This window comes from Gossypium raimondii, chromosome 11, assembly GCF_025698545.1.
Source record: "Gossypium raimondii isolate GPD5lz chromosome 11, ASM2569854v1, whole genome shotgun sequence".
NCBI lineage: Eukaryota > Viridiplantae > Streptophyta > Magnoliopsida > Malvales > Malvaceae > Gossypium > Gossypium raimondii.
Window position 1 is genome coordinate 57,518,093 of NC_068575.1, and position 15,518 is coordinate 57,533,610.

Consider the following 15,518-nt stretch of genomic DNA (forward strand, 5'->3'; position numbering starts at 1 on the left):
AACTAAATTTATCATTATGTCAAAACAGAAAAACCCAAACATATTCCATCAAATCTCCTTTACTTAAAATTTGAGCTATATATAATAAAAGAAGTAAGTAAGACAAGATTTGGGATTAATTGGGTATAATTTATATTTTTAAAAATTAAAAGGATTATATTCGAGAGTTTTAAAAATTTAGATCACTTTGTCATTGGCTCTTAATCATTGATGACCCCTGGTTGGTGACCTAACACGTGACATAATCCTTGCAAACAATTACGAACTTGCTAACTAATCTACCAAAAAGACTACAACATCAACACATGATATTTGGTTTTCATATTTTCCGAATCATTTCTCAACACATCCAAATTAAGTTGCTCAATTTAATAAAAAAAATATATTTTTGTTTCACATTTTCGAACATATTGGAGAATTAAATGGGAATTAAAATATGGTAGAAATTACAATAGTTGTGTATAAAACAAAGGCATGGCATGAGATAATAGAGTGAAATCCTAAAATGGCAATGAAAACCTTAACAAAGTTTTTAACTACTTTTACAACACAATCATTTTCTTGACTTCCCCTACTAATGTTATCTATGCACACATGACAATAATATTCTTCCAACTCTTTCAATCCATTTACATCCCTTGATTTTTCCTTTTTTCGGTTTTTAATCTTCAATTTTAGTAACCCCAGAAGTAACCCAGGTCTATTGCTCCTGCAGAACATGCAGGAAGTTGAATCATTTCAGGGTTGGACACGGCTGAATCCTGGGAAAACTCTAGTTTCAGATTCTGCTTCGGCCGCCCTCCTTGGCTTTGGATTAATGTCTTTAATAAGGACGGTTCTTGAATCCAAAAACAATCCGGGTACTGCAAGTTTCCCATGTTCGACTTGATTTGGTTGGTGGTGTAGGAAGCCTTTTGAAGAGAATTCACAGAGGATGATGAACAAGGTACAAGGGAAGTGTCGAAGCTGTCCATCATTTCTTCCACTGCTTTACGGTCTTCTATCGGATCGGAGAAGCAGGTCACGTTTGACGTCTCGCCGGCGCCCACCACGGTTCTTGTTTCGCTGGTGTGCGGTGAGGGATCCATTAGTGGAGGCAAACCTGAAATATGTACCTTTTTGCCATTGGGACTCTTTTGGAATACTCTACAAATAACCCACTCGTTCTGCAAAAAGGAAACAAGAATCAATTAACCATGGAAAGGACAACAGTAACATCATCATATTGTAGCCATTAGGAAAAGGAAACAGAGGAAAACAGAGACATGATTTGTTCTACAACCTTGGCTGTTTTGGGAAGATTGTAAACGGAATACTGGCCTTCTAAACGAAATTCATGCATGACCCAATTGGTCTTTTGACCTTTGGGTGCTCTCCCTTTGTAGAAAACCAAAGTTTTCTTCATCCCAACAAGTGATTTCCCCTTGAATATCTCTTTATCTTTGCCCGTGGCTTTCCAATAACCGGCATCCGTTGCCCTGTTTGTTCTCAAACCAGTCGGGTATTTCCGGTCCCTAACACAGAAGAAGTACCATTCCTTTTCACCCATTTTGGCTCTCCCTTTCATTTCAACATACATATAGCAATCAAAATCTATATTCAAAAATCACCTTCCAAGTAAACAAAAACAGAGAGAATAACAAGTTTCGAAACTTACAAGGCAAATCCCAAGGTTCACACTTGTTCAAATCAACCTCACCAATGGCGATAGCAGAGAAGAAGCTGTCAACAACTTTCTTGGAGAGATAGTGTGTTATCAGCTCTTCATCTGTGGGGTGGAATCGAAATCCTGGAGGCAGTTCCATTTGTTCATCTTCGTTCCTAAAGCTAGAAACGTTTTCCATTTCAAAACCCTTCGCTTACTCCTCAGCTTAGACGACCTCAACAATTATACGGATCAAATTAAGAAAGGATAACCCCAGTTTTTATAAGATGGCTAAAACAATGAAAAGCCAAACTCAAAGGCCAAAAAGCGAGGGAGGTGGATGAAGGAAGAGGAAAAGGGAAGGAAGATATGAAGTGAAAAGGTGGTGGCGATGGTGTTAAGAAGAAAAGGAAGTGGAGTGGGCAAAAATGGAGCCCCTAAATACTGGTTTTTTAGGAAGGGGGGAAAGAAGCGTGGCCTGTAAGGCACTTGGTGGATGGTTTCAGCTTTCAAACACTGTTGTTGAAATGGATTGGATGGTTGGAATTGGTTAATTTTGAAGTTAAATCTAATTTAGAACAAGTTCAGAAAAGAAATGGGTGTTAAAATCATCATCTTGAATAAAAATATAACTTGAACGACATATTACAGCATCTATGTCAAAAATCCAGTCTTTTCTTAATTAATAATGTATATATAATTTTAATAAATAATAAATAATTATAAACTCGAATACCAACAATACAACGAATTGGAATAGTATCAACAAAATGTTTTTAAGTCTTATCTATACTAGTTATTAAGTTAGTGTCACCAATTCAGTTAACGTCAATGATATTTAGTAATTGAAATAAGTTATATTATTCGGTGTAATTTAGTTTTTTAAACATATATATGGTGGGATTTGAACTCAAACTAATTGAATTAATAAAACTTTTAATTTACCACTCATCTAAAGTTTTATTTAAATATTTTTATACATTTCAATTTTATTATGCACACTTTATTACCTCTATCAAATTTTACGAACACTATGATAAACAATTTTAACTTATATTTTTTCATTTTAACATCATACATATTCATATGTTACTATTAATTAATTTCAAACTATATGTTTTCTTATTTATTATATATTATTTTAAATATACATTTATATTTTAAATTTATGATTTTACAAGTATACTGAATGATATGATTTCTAGTGTTTATAATTTATGATATCTTAATAAAATAAAAAGCAGGACAACTAACTTATTCTTTTTCTTTTCTTTTTTTTGCTTTACCATGAAAATACAAGGAAAGGGTGAAAAAATTTGCATGTTGGCTGTTTTTTTCCCTTAATCTCAATCGTATAAATGTAAATATAAATATAAATATCATATTAATATTAGAAATTTTATTACGGTATAGAAATTACGTATTTAGAATATAAGAATATTTTTAAAAATAACATACAATAAATAATGATAAATCTAGTTTGAAACTAATTAATAATAACACATTCGATTTGTACGATATTAAAATGAAAGCATTAAATTGCGAGTAAAGTGAAATTTAAATACGTAAATACATTAGATTAATAACATTAAATGCACTAGAGATATTTATCATATATACACAATTGAGGGAGGTAATAAAGCGTGCATAAATGGTAAAGTAAGGTTTATTGATGTAAATGACGTAGAATTATATTATTTTTCAAAGCATTTTGTTATTTTATATCGGAAAATAGAAATTGAAATACATGAAATGTAATTTGAACCCATACAATACTTTTCAACATTTGTTATTTTATATCTTTTAATTTGTTATATCATGTTTATTATCTATACTATATATTAAGGGCGGACTAAATTGGTGTCACTCATCAATTAAAATTAAACTCAATTCAAAATTACCAAAAGCCCTTCCTTCTACAAAGTAAAGAATATTATTTTGAAGGTATTTATGTATTTTTGTAATTTGATAAATCTAGAACAATAGATCTACTGAAATAAGAACAATAAGATTTGGACCCAAATCATCGTAAGTTTCTCTAAGTCAATTTTAGAATATTTAAGCAAAAATCTTAAGTCTAAAAAATGAGCTTTGGCAAAGAAAACAAGTCCATATAAAATATGGGTCGGGCTTAGGCTCGAGCATTCAAGGTCCAAGCTCGACTTATTTTTAAATTTCTAATATATTATATTATGTTATGTTATTTTTTATATGTTATGCAATTTAAAACACATACAAAAATTAAATTGGTGGTGATATATAATATTATAATGTAAATATTAAAAAATATTAAGATGTCAATATATAAAAAATTAAATAAAATGAGTTTGGATTTATCATTTACTATCAATCTATTATGGACAAGCTTAGTTAAAATTTTGGGCGAGCGGGACTTAAGCTATTATAAAATGTAATCAATATCATACTTAAATCTCAACTGAGCCCTACTTAAAAATACATTTAGTCAATTTTATTATTTTAACCAAAATCATATTTAATTTTTATTTTTATTTTTTATAAATTTACTTATAAATATTTATGGCTAATGCTTATAATCTCTTTTTTTTTTAGAAATTCAACCAAATTAATACCATAGAACTTCAACCAACCTAAATCCAATTTCACTGTTTTATAATCTTTTAGAGAAAACTATTTGAGCTAATTGTACCGACACCCTAAACTATGATATTCACTTTAAATTGATTCTCAAACTTTAAGGTATTACAATTACATCCTTAACTATCAATCATTATTAAAGTTGTTAATTTAATTGTTAAATGAATTATGTAGTTAAATTTAGGATGACAATTTTAAAAAGAAATAGAATGCTGGTGCTTAACTTTTAAAATTAAAATTTTAACCTAAAGTAAAGTTGAAAAAAAGTGAACGATCTGATTCTATAAAAACTTTAAAACCCCAAAACTGATATTTTAAAACAACCATTTTCACAATATTCATCTTTTCTTAAAATTTTAATTTTAAATTATGTGACATAAGATCGACGTATTATTCAATAGTTAATTTAATTTAGTAAAAGGATGACCTAATCAATATAACCTCAATAATATAGGAATATTAACCAATTTAAAATGAAAATAATAGTTTGGGAATATTTGATGCAATTAACTCAAAGTATTTTATAATATATATAAAATTAATCTAATTTAAAAATAAAACATCTGTTTAAAGCAATTTTCAATTATTTAAGTTTTTTTTTTCTGAGCCCTAATTAACAAGTATAAAGGAAATGCAAATGTGCAGAAATTGAGTGTACATGGTCACATGGATAGCCTAAAATTGAGAGTGAACCCTCAACTTTCCCCAAAATATGAGTGTAATATTAAAGATGAATTAATGTGAAAGAGGCATTGGTTCTTGTTAGACAAAAGGAGAAAAATAACAACCTCTAATGTAAGGTTACCTGTCGAAGTTGAGTTCATACGAGGATGACAAATGCACCTAACAGAAACTACGAAACCAAATATTTTAAAAATTGCCCACAGAAAAAAGAAAATATATAAACTACTAAACCCTAAAAATATATTACTAATAAATGAATGATGAAATCCACAACCAGTTTTCGTTATTATTCTTTTTGTTTGGTTAGCAATGGTACAATGCCAAGATTGGAAATTTAGAGATTCCTCTAAATCATAAACCCTATTTGCAAACCTAACTTCATTTTTAGATTTAAATTTCCGTATCTATGTAATCTTCTTTTTATACATTATGAGTGAAATTTAACATTTTAACAAAGTTGATATTAAATGTATATAAGGTATAATAATAAAAATTTTAAAAATATATGTAGGGTGTGTCTCGCATTTATCGGACACTTAGCAAAGATAACTGTCAAATAGGCACGATGTGGAGGACATCGACATCACAATGAGGGACGTCAGGACGATGCAACGAGTTCTCCAATTGACGGAGAGGGCCACATCATGACAAGCATGCATGGGACGTCATGACGAGACAACGTATTCTTCAAGTAATACAACTGTGTTCTAACAACCAAGTAGGACTTCTTCTCTTAGTCGAACTTTGATTACTTCAAGGATATTTTAGTTGTTTTAGCCCTTTAAACTTAGCTTATTTAAAGGGGCCCTGTATCCCTGTTTCGATAAGAGAATTAAAGATGTAGTACTACAATACTTTTTTCTTTTGGGGGCGTCAAGATGTAGCCGCAGATGAGTTTTGGTTCGGGGTCTGGGTTTGTACGTTTAGTACATTTAGGTTTATTTGATCCATATTTTACTCTCGTTTGTTTACTCATTTAGTGAAAAGCCGAAGCCTCTTTTGCCTTTTTCCCGTGGTTTTTATCCTCTTTAGAGGAGTCTTTCACATAAAATTTGTGTTCGATCTTCTCTACCTTTTCTATTTCACTGTTTATACATGTCGATCCCAAACAAAATATATAAAATAAATGAATAATATTTGGTACACTAGTAATAGAGTTTTAGACTCTACAAGCAGAGTCGGAGGTTGACAAATGTTCTATAGGGTTATAATAAAATATTTAAAAAGAAAGAGACATATACTCGTGGAATAAAAATATATATTAACAATTGTACCAAATGCTTCTCCTAAAACTTATTTTATTTATTAGAAATGTAGTTATGATATATTTGTATTTTGTATTCGTGCCATGTTGATATAAATTTTAATATTTTTGTTTTGTTTGATATTTTAATTATTTTCATATCATTCCCTCAGAAAATATATTTTCATATCATATAGTTATGATTAATAAAATCTCATTTACCACTTTCAAAATATATTTTTCTTATCCGAAGGGAGCAAGCAAACTTTCCTCTTTTGTATTGAAAATATTTTTCCATTGCCTAATTAAGGTTCGTTTACAGTCAAATGGTGTTCATAAATATATCTTACATGTTCTTTTTTCATGTAATTTTCTTTAAAAATTGAATATTTAATTACAATGATAATTGCATTAAATAAGTTACAATGATTATACTTTTATAAAAAATATTAATTACGAAAATTAATTAATAATAATTCAATTGGCAAGTAAAACAAACTTTTTTTCATATATAGTTTCTGAGAGATTAGTCATAATAATGTCTCCGGAAAATTTTAATCCAAAACAAAATTTAAACATATTAAGACTACGTTTGTTTCACTTGAACATGGTTCTGGAAAATGGTTTTTTTGGAAAAGTTAATATTTTATGGTGTTTGGATGAATATGTGTAAAATATTTTCATTGTTTGGCAAATTTCCGAAAATATTTCGTAAAAGTTGTTTTCAATTAAACAAACATATATTTGAGACTTATGATAAAGAGTTTAAATGAAGTAGTGAATTGATTACAAAGTGATGTCAATGTGAAATTGTAGTAAATAATGAATTTTCATGATGTTAAGGTTTAAATTATAAACTTTGTGAAATTTATAATTGAAACAAGAGAAGTGATATGCATGAAAATTTTTCATTCAAGTAAGATATTATAATGAATTGTTTGATTAAAGTGCTTATACGGTGAAAAATAAATTACATGGAAATAGGGACTAAATTAAAAATTGCCTAAAAGTTCAAGTGTGAAACAATTTAACATGAGAATAAGAAAATTATGATAAAAGTTTAATGAATGTGTTATGAGATGATGAAATATGTATAAAGTATTGTAAAAGTGAAATTGTGGAAAAATATAGAATTTTTATGATGACAAGGACTAAATTGTTAAACTTGATAAAATACGTGGATGAAATAATAGAAGTGAAATACATAGAATTTTGATATATAAACAAGATATTGAGATAAATTATATGATTAAAGTTAACAAGAAAGAAAATTGATTGAATATGATTAATTAGTGAATATTGAACTTTTATGACAAAAAGGGACTAAATTGAAAAGTTATGAAATTTTATAAGAAAATATTTGATAAGTGAAGAATGTAACATCCTCGTGTTTTGACCCGATGTTTAGATCGGGCATAGGGGTGTTACAGTGAACAGAGCCTTATCTGTTTGGAAAATATCTTACAAAAAAAATCAGTAAGACATCTTATGGGAATAAGAAAATAAAAAACCTTTTTACGTTGACCATTTTATTTTATATGAAACAAATATAAAAAAAAAGACTAAAAATATTTTTCATAAAAAAATTTGTAGTTTAAATATTCACGTTTTTCTCAATTATTGAAATTTATTAATTTTTAATGTACTTGCATTGACCAAAATTAAAGTTAAAGATCTTTTTAAATAATAGAAAACGAAAATAGTTTTAAGATAAATTCTTACCTAACTATTTCCACGTGAGGGCCATACTCCGTTGATTGTTATCAAACACAAAGACTGAAATACCCTAGTGTTATTGTTGTAAACATGAAATTGACAAGGACCTTGTAGGAAGTGAGAACATAGTTTTATGCCATATAATAAAAATTCTCCTTTTTTTTTCCTGATACAGACAAGCTTATTTCCTTTTCGGGAAAAAGAAATAAATTATTTGAAAGTGGACCAAAGTGCGGGTGACGGAGGTAGCCAATTTCAGGAATTTCATCTATCTTGGCAACTTTCATGATCCAACGGCTAATACTTTATTTGAAGTCAAAGTTTGACATCTGCTGTGCCACGTAAGATGTGAGAAAAAAATAAATAAATGTGGAAAGTACAGTTAGATTTAATAATGTGTGTTGACATGTAAATTAATTAAGAGATGGTACATTATTGCTGTCTAAATAATTAAATCTTAATTAGTGTATAGAGATATAGTTAAGTGAAGCTATATTTTAAGAAGGAATGGCCTAACTTCAAAAATATTTCTATCATTGTTGGATCTCAAGTGTTTGATTTCAACTTCACTTTCTATGCTTTGATACTTGTAATTCCATACAATCAATTACTACGTATCTAGGGTATGGGATTTGTGTATAAGGCTTAGGAGCAGATGAGGCCAACGCCCTTCAAATTTTTTTATATAATGTCTAAATGATAATGTGATTCAGCCGATCCTAATCGATGTCCTATTACACTGACGGTAATATTGATACCAATTAAACTATGAATTAATGGACACTCAAAATTTATTGTTATCCTTGCTTCTTGGTTGTTTTTATTGTTGTGGGTATGTGCTTTTCTTTTAAAAAAAAAAGATTCGATGATCTCTTTTTTTAGTATGTTTTTCACATTTGAATGAAGCGATTGGAAGTAAAATGTTTAAATCGATAAGCATAAATCACGATGAATTCGGAATTAACTACACAATACATGTGACGAGTTCTTATTGACTAACAAAAAAGTAATTTCTCAATTCAATCCAAATGCTGATTGTTGACAAGCACCTGATACTTATATTTCGACATAAGATTTCAATAGGAGAAACAAAACACATGTTTCGGGGTAAAGTACAATTAAGGTCCTTAATTATTAGGGTTAGGCTACTCTATTTATAGTGTTTAGCATTTAATGAGGAGGTAAAACTATCAATCCAAAATTAAAAAATCACACACACACGTGGAAAAGATAGGGAAAAAGAGGTGCAATAAAATAGTTAATCACTGAGAATATTAGGCATGGTTTTATAGGGAGTCCTGTATTGAGGTGTTTAATCAAAGAAGGAAACACATAAAGAAAAACACCTTGATTGTTCAAAGATTCAAACTTTATTATATTGTTTGAAGATATGAAGCAAATAATGATACAGTCTAACAATAATTATACATGATTAGGAAAGTGGCAACATCACACACACTAGTAATTAAAATAAAATTAGACAAGGCAATCACCTTACCTTTCATATTGCCAAATAATATGATGATAATATAAATAATTAAGTTTTAATGCGATTATAATAAGATCACATGTAATAGATCTTGAAGGGAAGAATGTGGTGGAAGTTGCAACCAACTAAAGGAGCATGCTAGATCATGGTTGGTCTATTCAATAACAACCCTATTAATATAATAAAGATTTGATTGCTTTGTTTAATTGCACTGTGAATGGCATGCCATTTGTTTATCATTCAACATTCCTTCTTTTAATTTCACTAATCTTATATTGCACTTAAATTGGTTCTGGGGTGGGGTCGTCTTTTCAAAAATACTATTAATATTTCTATATTTTTTAATTAATATTAATAAATAGCACTCTTGGCACAACCGATCCATCTTATCAAACTAACCTTTGAACATGTATAATTGCAATTAAAAGTGTTCCCATTTGGGTTTCATGAATATTAATGTTATTGAATTGATTTTCTTTCTGAAAATTTATCCAAGTCATCGTAAATTATTTATATTTAATTAAAATTAGTATCAAGTTTAATACTGAGTTTTATTAAACCTTTCGATTTTAATATATGTATTTTAAATACTTACGTTATTGTTTTTAATATATATTATTAACCCTAAATTTAATTATCAAGTCGATTTAAAGTTGAGTTTGAGCTTAAATATGTGTGAGCTTAAATTTAAAATAAATGTCGATTGAGCTCAAATCAATTATTAAACTTGAATTTCGAATTGAGCTTGACTCGATTTTATTACAGCTCTATTTATACATAGTCAACTTGTTTATGTCTTTTTATTTCTTTTTAATAAAGGGTCATGAGCTGAATGATCTACTTAAGCTCGACTTGACTTAGGTTTGAACCATTTTTTATTTAAATTTAATTATAAAATATTATAAATATATAAATATAAAGTTATACGGTTTAATAATTTTTAAATAGTGAAATTATACTCCATCTTGAAATTTTTATTAAAATCTAGCTTTTTATTTTGGAATGTTTATCATATTGACAAAAAAAAAAAAGGAAAGTGTTTGGAAATCTTGTAATTAAAAAAATCTAAAATAATAAATTAGTATTAATATTAAGAATAGTTGTAGAATTTATTTATTGTTATCCATGGTCTAATTGAATATATTTTTATTTTATTTAAATTAAACTAAAAATCAAAGATTGGATTCAATATTTTATTCCTTGGTTGGGCCTAGTTAGGCTGTGGTCATCAAAAGTTAATTTTGTAGGGTCTAGAGTCTAAAATCTTAGACATCTAACTTTGACTTTCATGGGGGCCTAATATCTAGCCCATACCAATTTCATTTGCTAATGATCAGCTTCCCAATTTCTTTTTCAGATCAAAGGTTCGGTTGAGCAAACCTTAAATACATTTTACATTAAATTTTAATAATATATTGCAAAATTTTAAGCAATGTCATCACTTACATGAGCTTTTAGATGAATTCAATGTACTCCTAACTGAGCAGAGAAAATTGTAGTCTTCATGACTATCTTCATATTATATAATAATGAATCTGATGGAAGTATACCGATGTACTGACACAAATTATGATTGTAGCACAAGTGTCTTAATCAGTATCGTGCCAAACATTCACCATTCAACCTATCTAGTGTTTATCTTAGTCTACAAAAATGACATTTAGGCAGAAATTTTTAATTAATGAAATAGCTGAAATCGGCACCTAAGGCAACCAATGGAAACTTTCATGATTACTAATTTTAGTTACTTTCAATTATTTTTTTCAAGCCAAGACTTTGGTGGGAAGTTTAAGTAAATATGATATTTATTTTTTCTTTTTTAGATTTTATCTTGAAATTTTGATAAAATTACGAGGACCGTTTCTCACATTATTCTTTTCTTTTAGTTGATGTAAGAACAACTTGTTTCTATGCTTTGGACTAATATGAAGTAATTTATCAAAATTTTAAGATAAATCCTTTAAAAAAGAATAAATTAATAAAATAAATGGCATATTTGCTTACGGTTCCCACCAAATTCTTGGCTCGAAACCTATGAAATTTGTATCGAAACTGAAAAAAAGGGTTGAAAGTAACTATCATGAAATTTTGATAAAACATGGGACTATTTGTAATTTTTTTTTCATTTTGCATTTGAGCCTAAAATATATACACATATATAAAGGATGACACCTGGAGGTGCTGACTTTGAAAGTTGGCTGCTCTAGGTGCCGACTTCAACTATTTGGTTAATTAATTTTCAAAATAATTTCTTTGTTTCATATATAAGAGAAAATAAAACCCTACTCTGCTGACTTACAATTCTTTTTTCTTCAATTAATATAATGAATAATCGACTGAACAATTATAATTAATTAATCTAGATAAATATGCAAAAGATCTCATACATTTATAAAAAGTGATACTTGAATAATATATTTTTTAATTTTTACAGAAAATACTTGATGCTAAATCAATAAATAATAATATGATACATCATCATTAGAAAAGAAAAAGATTTTTAAATAAATACTAATAAATTTATTTAAATTTAATTAAATAATAACTAAAAATCTTGAATTTAAAATTTAACTATGTTGAAATAAAACTATTATTTAATAATAAAGTGTGCATGCAATATTAAATTATTTAAAATTCATAAAACCTTTCTAGTAACCAAATTAAATTTGTAATGGTAATGTTTGTGAAGCAGCTTAAGAGAGTGATTGTTCTCCTCAAGACCAAGACAATGGCTACAAATGTTTTCAAGGGAGATACAACCCCTTAATAGTGACAAAGGTGAAGCCAAAAATGTACCATTATTTTAAGAAAAAGATAGCATCGCAAACGTTCCCATTATGCCCAACTATTTTATCACTAGTAAAAAGTAAATAAATGAGACCGACGCAAACAAGTATAATGTTTCGACCCTTTAAGACAATGTTGAAATTATGAATGCAACATTGCACAATTTGCCTTATTTTATTGTTTGGTTAACACTGCTTGACATTGACACTACCATGATTTCAATTTAGCAGAAAATGACAACACTTTCCAACCTTTCTGTCCTCTTTTTTTAAAAAAAAATGCCAAACTCTGTGCCATGTACGATGTCTATAATATAGCACGGATGTATTAATATTTCAACTTTCCTGCGATATTAAAATAGAAATGATTTATTTATACTTATTATTCATGTGAATTTTTGCACCGCTAAATATGAATATAAAATACTTGAAATTAATATCTTTATGTACAAATTATATCTGGAATCGATACATGAGCTTCACTAAGCAAACAAGGAAATGGAGCAAATTGAAACCTGCAAGAGAGAAAGGTTAAGATAGTAGTAGGGAAAGTAAGGTGTCCATGGCTAAGCTCCAGTAGATAATTTAAAAAGGAATAAAAGGTAAATAAAGTAGGATAGAGATTGCAACATAGGCAAAAGGAAAATATATAAGACTAGACATTCTGATTTACCTTGAAGCGTTTATGGAGCAGTTCATCAGCACTCAAGGATTCACTTCTATTTTTGTAATTTCATCATAAATCTAGAATGAGAAAATGAGACAATGATATAGCCACGGATGACTTGCCGATCAATTAACATTTATTATAAATTAATTGATGACAACATATACAGGTTTTAGCTTAGTGCTCTAACTTTTAGCTGCTTATGTAGAGAGCATGATTTATGTTAAGTAGAAGTGAGCCGGCAAGTCATCCTTGGCTGTATCACATATAGATAGATAACCTCGTTTCCACATGCAAGACTTTAGATGAAAAACACTGCTACATGATATGCCAATCATTATTGATCTCTAAACCAATGAAATAGAACCCAGAATCCCAAGACAAAGATGAAGAGATGTAGGAACTTTCCCAAAGGAGACAAGATATATATAAAACAAACAAAAAGAAAATAACAGCATCATTGAAAGAAAGAAAGAAGCAGCGAAGAAGAAGTGGGGATTGGAGGAGAAAGGTGGTGGCGTTTATAAAGAAGAGTTGGAGGTTTAGAGGGATGGGGATGTGCAGTGAAAGCAATAATAATGGGGCTTCCTTTTACACTAGGAAGGCAGCTTTAGAACTGACTACAAGGTGTTTTGGTTGTCCGTTAGGATATAAGAGGGAAAAGGAGTAACTGGGAGAGGCGATGGAGCAATGGGGGTTGGATGTGACTTTGCATGGATGAGGTGCTAAAACCAAGAGATTTTTATGCCTAACATGCATCATCTGTCTTCATCTATGCTCTGACTAGTTTTCTGAGTTTATGTTCTCAACCCTCATTTATTATTTTGCAGTCTCTAATTACACATACAAATATCTCCCACTTTTCATAAATTAGAGATGATGAAAGAACCAAGAAGTTACTAGGGTTTTGTTAATGATATTTCTAGTTAAATTATTAATTTTATTTATGAAATTATCAAAACTTAGAAAATTATATTCAATTTTTTATTAAATATCAATTAAATTCTCTTACATCTATATACCAATTAAAACTTCAATAAAAACCAGTTTTTAATATTATTTATTAGGTTGGATTGATAATATTATTAAATTAAAAATATCAAAAAGTAATAAAATATTAAAGATAGAGATAGTAAAATGGGTCCAAGTTTAAGAATTTAATAAAAAATTCAAGCTCAAACACAAAAGGCTCAAATTCACAAAAGCCCAAATCGAAAAACTGAACCCAATTTCAATAATAAAATAAAATAATTAAATTATAATTAAATATTTTTATGAAAAGCTTTAATTATTAATTTAATTCAAATAGTTTTCTTAATAAATTAACTAACTATTTTATATATAATGAAATAATATCTTTTTAGAAAATGATATTACCTTCGCACAAACACAAAAGCTCTATGAGCTGGTATCTAATTTTGAAGTTATTTTCTTTAATTTGTGATTACATTTAACTTCTTACTCTTGAAATGCAGATTTAGATTGGGTCATTTAATTCCTAATGTAGATGATTTAGTTCTAAGTTTTATTTATATATGTAATGCCCAATTTTTGCCCGGGCCCGTACATAAATAAATAAAATTAAATACCAAATTCAATTAAAACTAAATTTTAAAAATCCAAATTACATTAACCCAAAATTGTAGACCCAATGACCCAGTACAAATGGTCCAAATACTTAGCATAAACAGCAGAAACCCTAGCCCAATAGGCCCACAACATGTTTTCCGCAAAGGAGGAAGAAACCTTAGGGCGCGCCGCACGGCTCCCTCACACGCCTCCGCGAACATCGCAGCACGTCGCCCTCAGACCATGCACAATCTTCCAGCAACAAACCACAAACCGCAGGCACGTTAGCATAACAGAAAGATGACAAAGTGATAAAAGGGTTTTTCTTTTTTTGTAAAGGGGAGGCAGATTGAATCAAAAAGGGAGAAAGAAATTAGTGTAAACAAAAATACAAAGATATGAGAAAATAAAAAGCAAAAAGAATTTGAAGGTGATTTGGTTTTTTTCTTCCCTCTTCGAGTTTTCTTCTCTGGTTTTTATCCATGTTTCTTTTAAAAAGAAAAAGAAAAAATAATAAAAAGGAAAAAGCGCTTTACCTGGTGCCGAGCGCCGGTCGTGGTGGCTTCACGGTGGGCATGACGACGGCGGCGTGAAGGTGCTAGGGTCAAAACGCTAGCAGAGAAAACCCCATCCCCTCTGCTTTGTTTTCTAAAAATGAAATAAAAATGTTTTTTAAGGAAATTTTGGTTTTAATAATATAAGCAAAACGGCGCCGTTTGGTGAGGGTAGGATCTGGGCATCGACCAGACCCGCAAGCAGGGTCCGCGCGTTCTTTCCCTAAATGGGAAATTTTCGCAATTGGTCCCCCTGTTTTTCGCAGTATGTTTAAATCAAATTTTTTATTTCTTTTAAATTTAGCTAAATGTTTTATTTTTGTTTCAATTTGATCCGTACTAAACGCAGCGTTCGGGAAGGCGGGATTAATTTCCCTTTTGGTCCTCCACTATTATTCGCGTGTTCCATTTGGTCCATTTCCGTTTTATTTACTTTATATTTGCCCCTTAAATTTTTGTTTTAATTGCAAATTAGTCCTTTCTTTCTATTAGTTTTAATTAAATTAATTGGTTTAATATTAATCTACTATATTTTTTTATATAATCTAC

At 29.1% G+C, this 15,518-nt stretch overlaps 1 protein-coding gene and 1 long non-coding RNA gene across 2 annotated transcripts; both read right to left on the minus strand.

The window, feature by feature from the left end:
• Positions 1-410: 410 nt before the first annotated feature.
• Positions 411-2,082, minus strand: LOC105802477 (NAC domain-containing protein 92). The gene is made up of 3 exons (XM_012634136.2): positions 1,658-2,082; positions 1,283-1,560; positions 411-1,166 (listed from the first exon to the last, which is right to left on the minus strand). Exons 1-3 carry the CDS (start codon positions 1,842-1,844, stop codon positions 675-677), a joined length of 957 nt encoding a protein of 318 aa, XP_012489590.1. The 5' UTR covers positions 1,845-2,082; the 3' UTR covers positions 411-674.
• Positions 2,083-12,402: 10,320 nt separating this feature from the next.
• LOC105802476 (uncharacterized) lies at positions 12,403-13,651 on the minus strand. Its single transcript, XR_001136192.2, has 2 exons — positions 12,853-13,651; positions 12,403-12,694 (listed from the first exon to the last, which is right to left on the minus strand). It is a non-coding gene; the product is annotated as an uncharacterized LOC105802476 (long non-coding RNA).
• Between the last annotated feature and the right edge of the window lie 1,867 nt (positions 13,652-15,518).

Bases quoted from the DNA above. Each gene is read 5' to 3' on its own strand.
- LOC105802477 (XM_012634136.2), bottom strand. From the start codon at position 1,844: ATGGAAAACGTTTCTAGCTTTAGGAACGAAGATGAACAAATGGAACTG. The intron at 1,561-1,657 runs GTAAGTTTCGAA...TTGAAATGAAAG, and splicing joins TGAACCTTGGGATTTGCCTT to GGAGAGCCAAAATGGGTGAA. The intron at 1,167-1,282 runs GTTGTAGAACAA...TCCTTTTTGCAG, and splicing joins ATCTTCCCAAAACAGCCAAG to AACGAGTGGGTTATTTGTAG.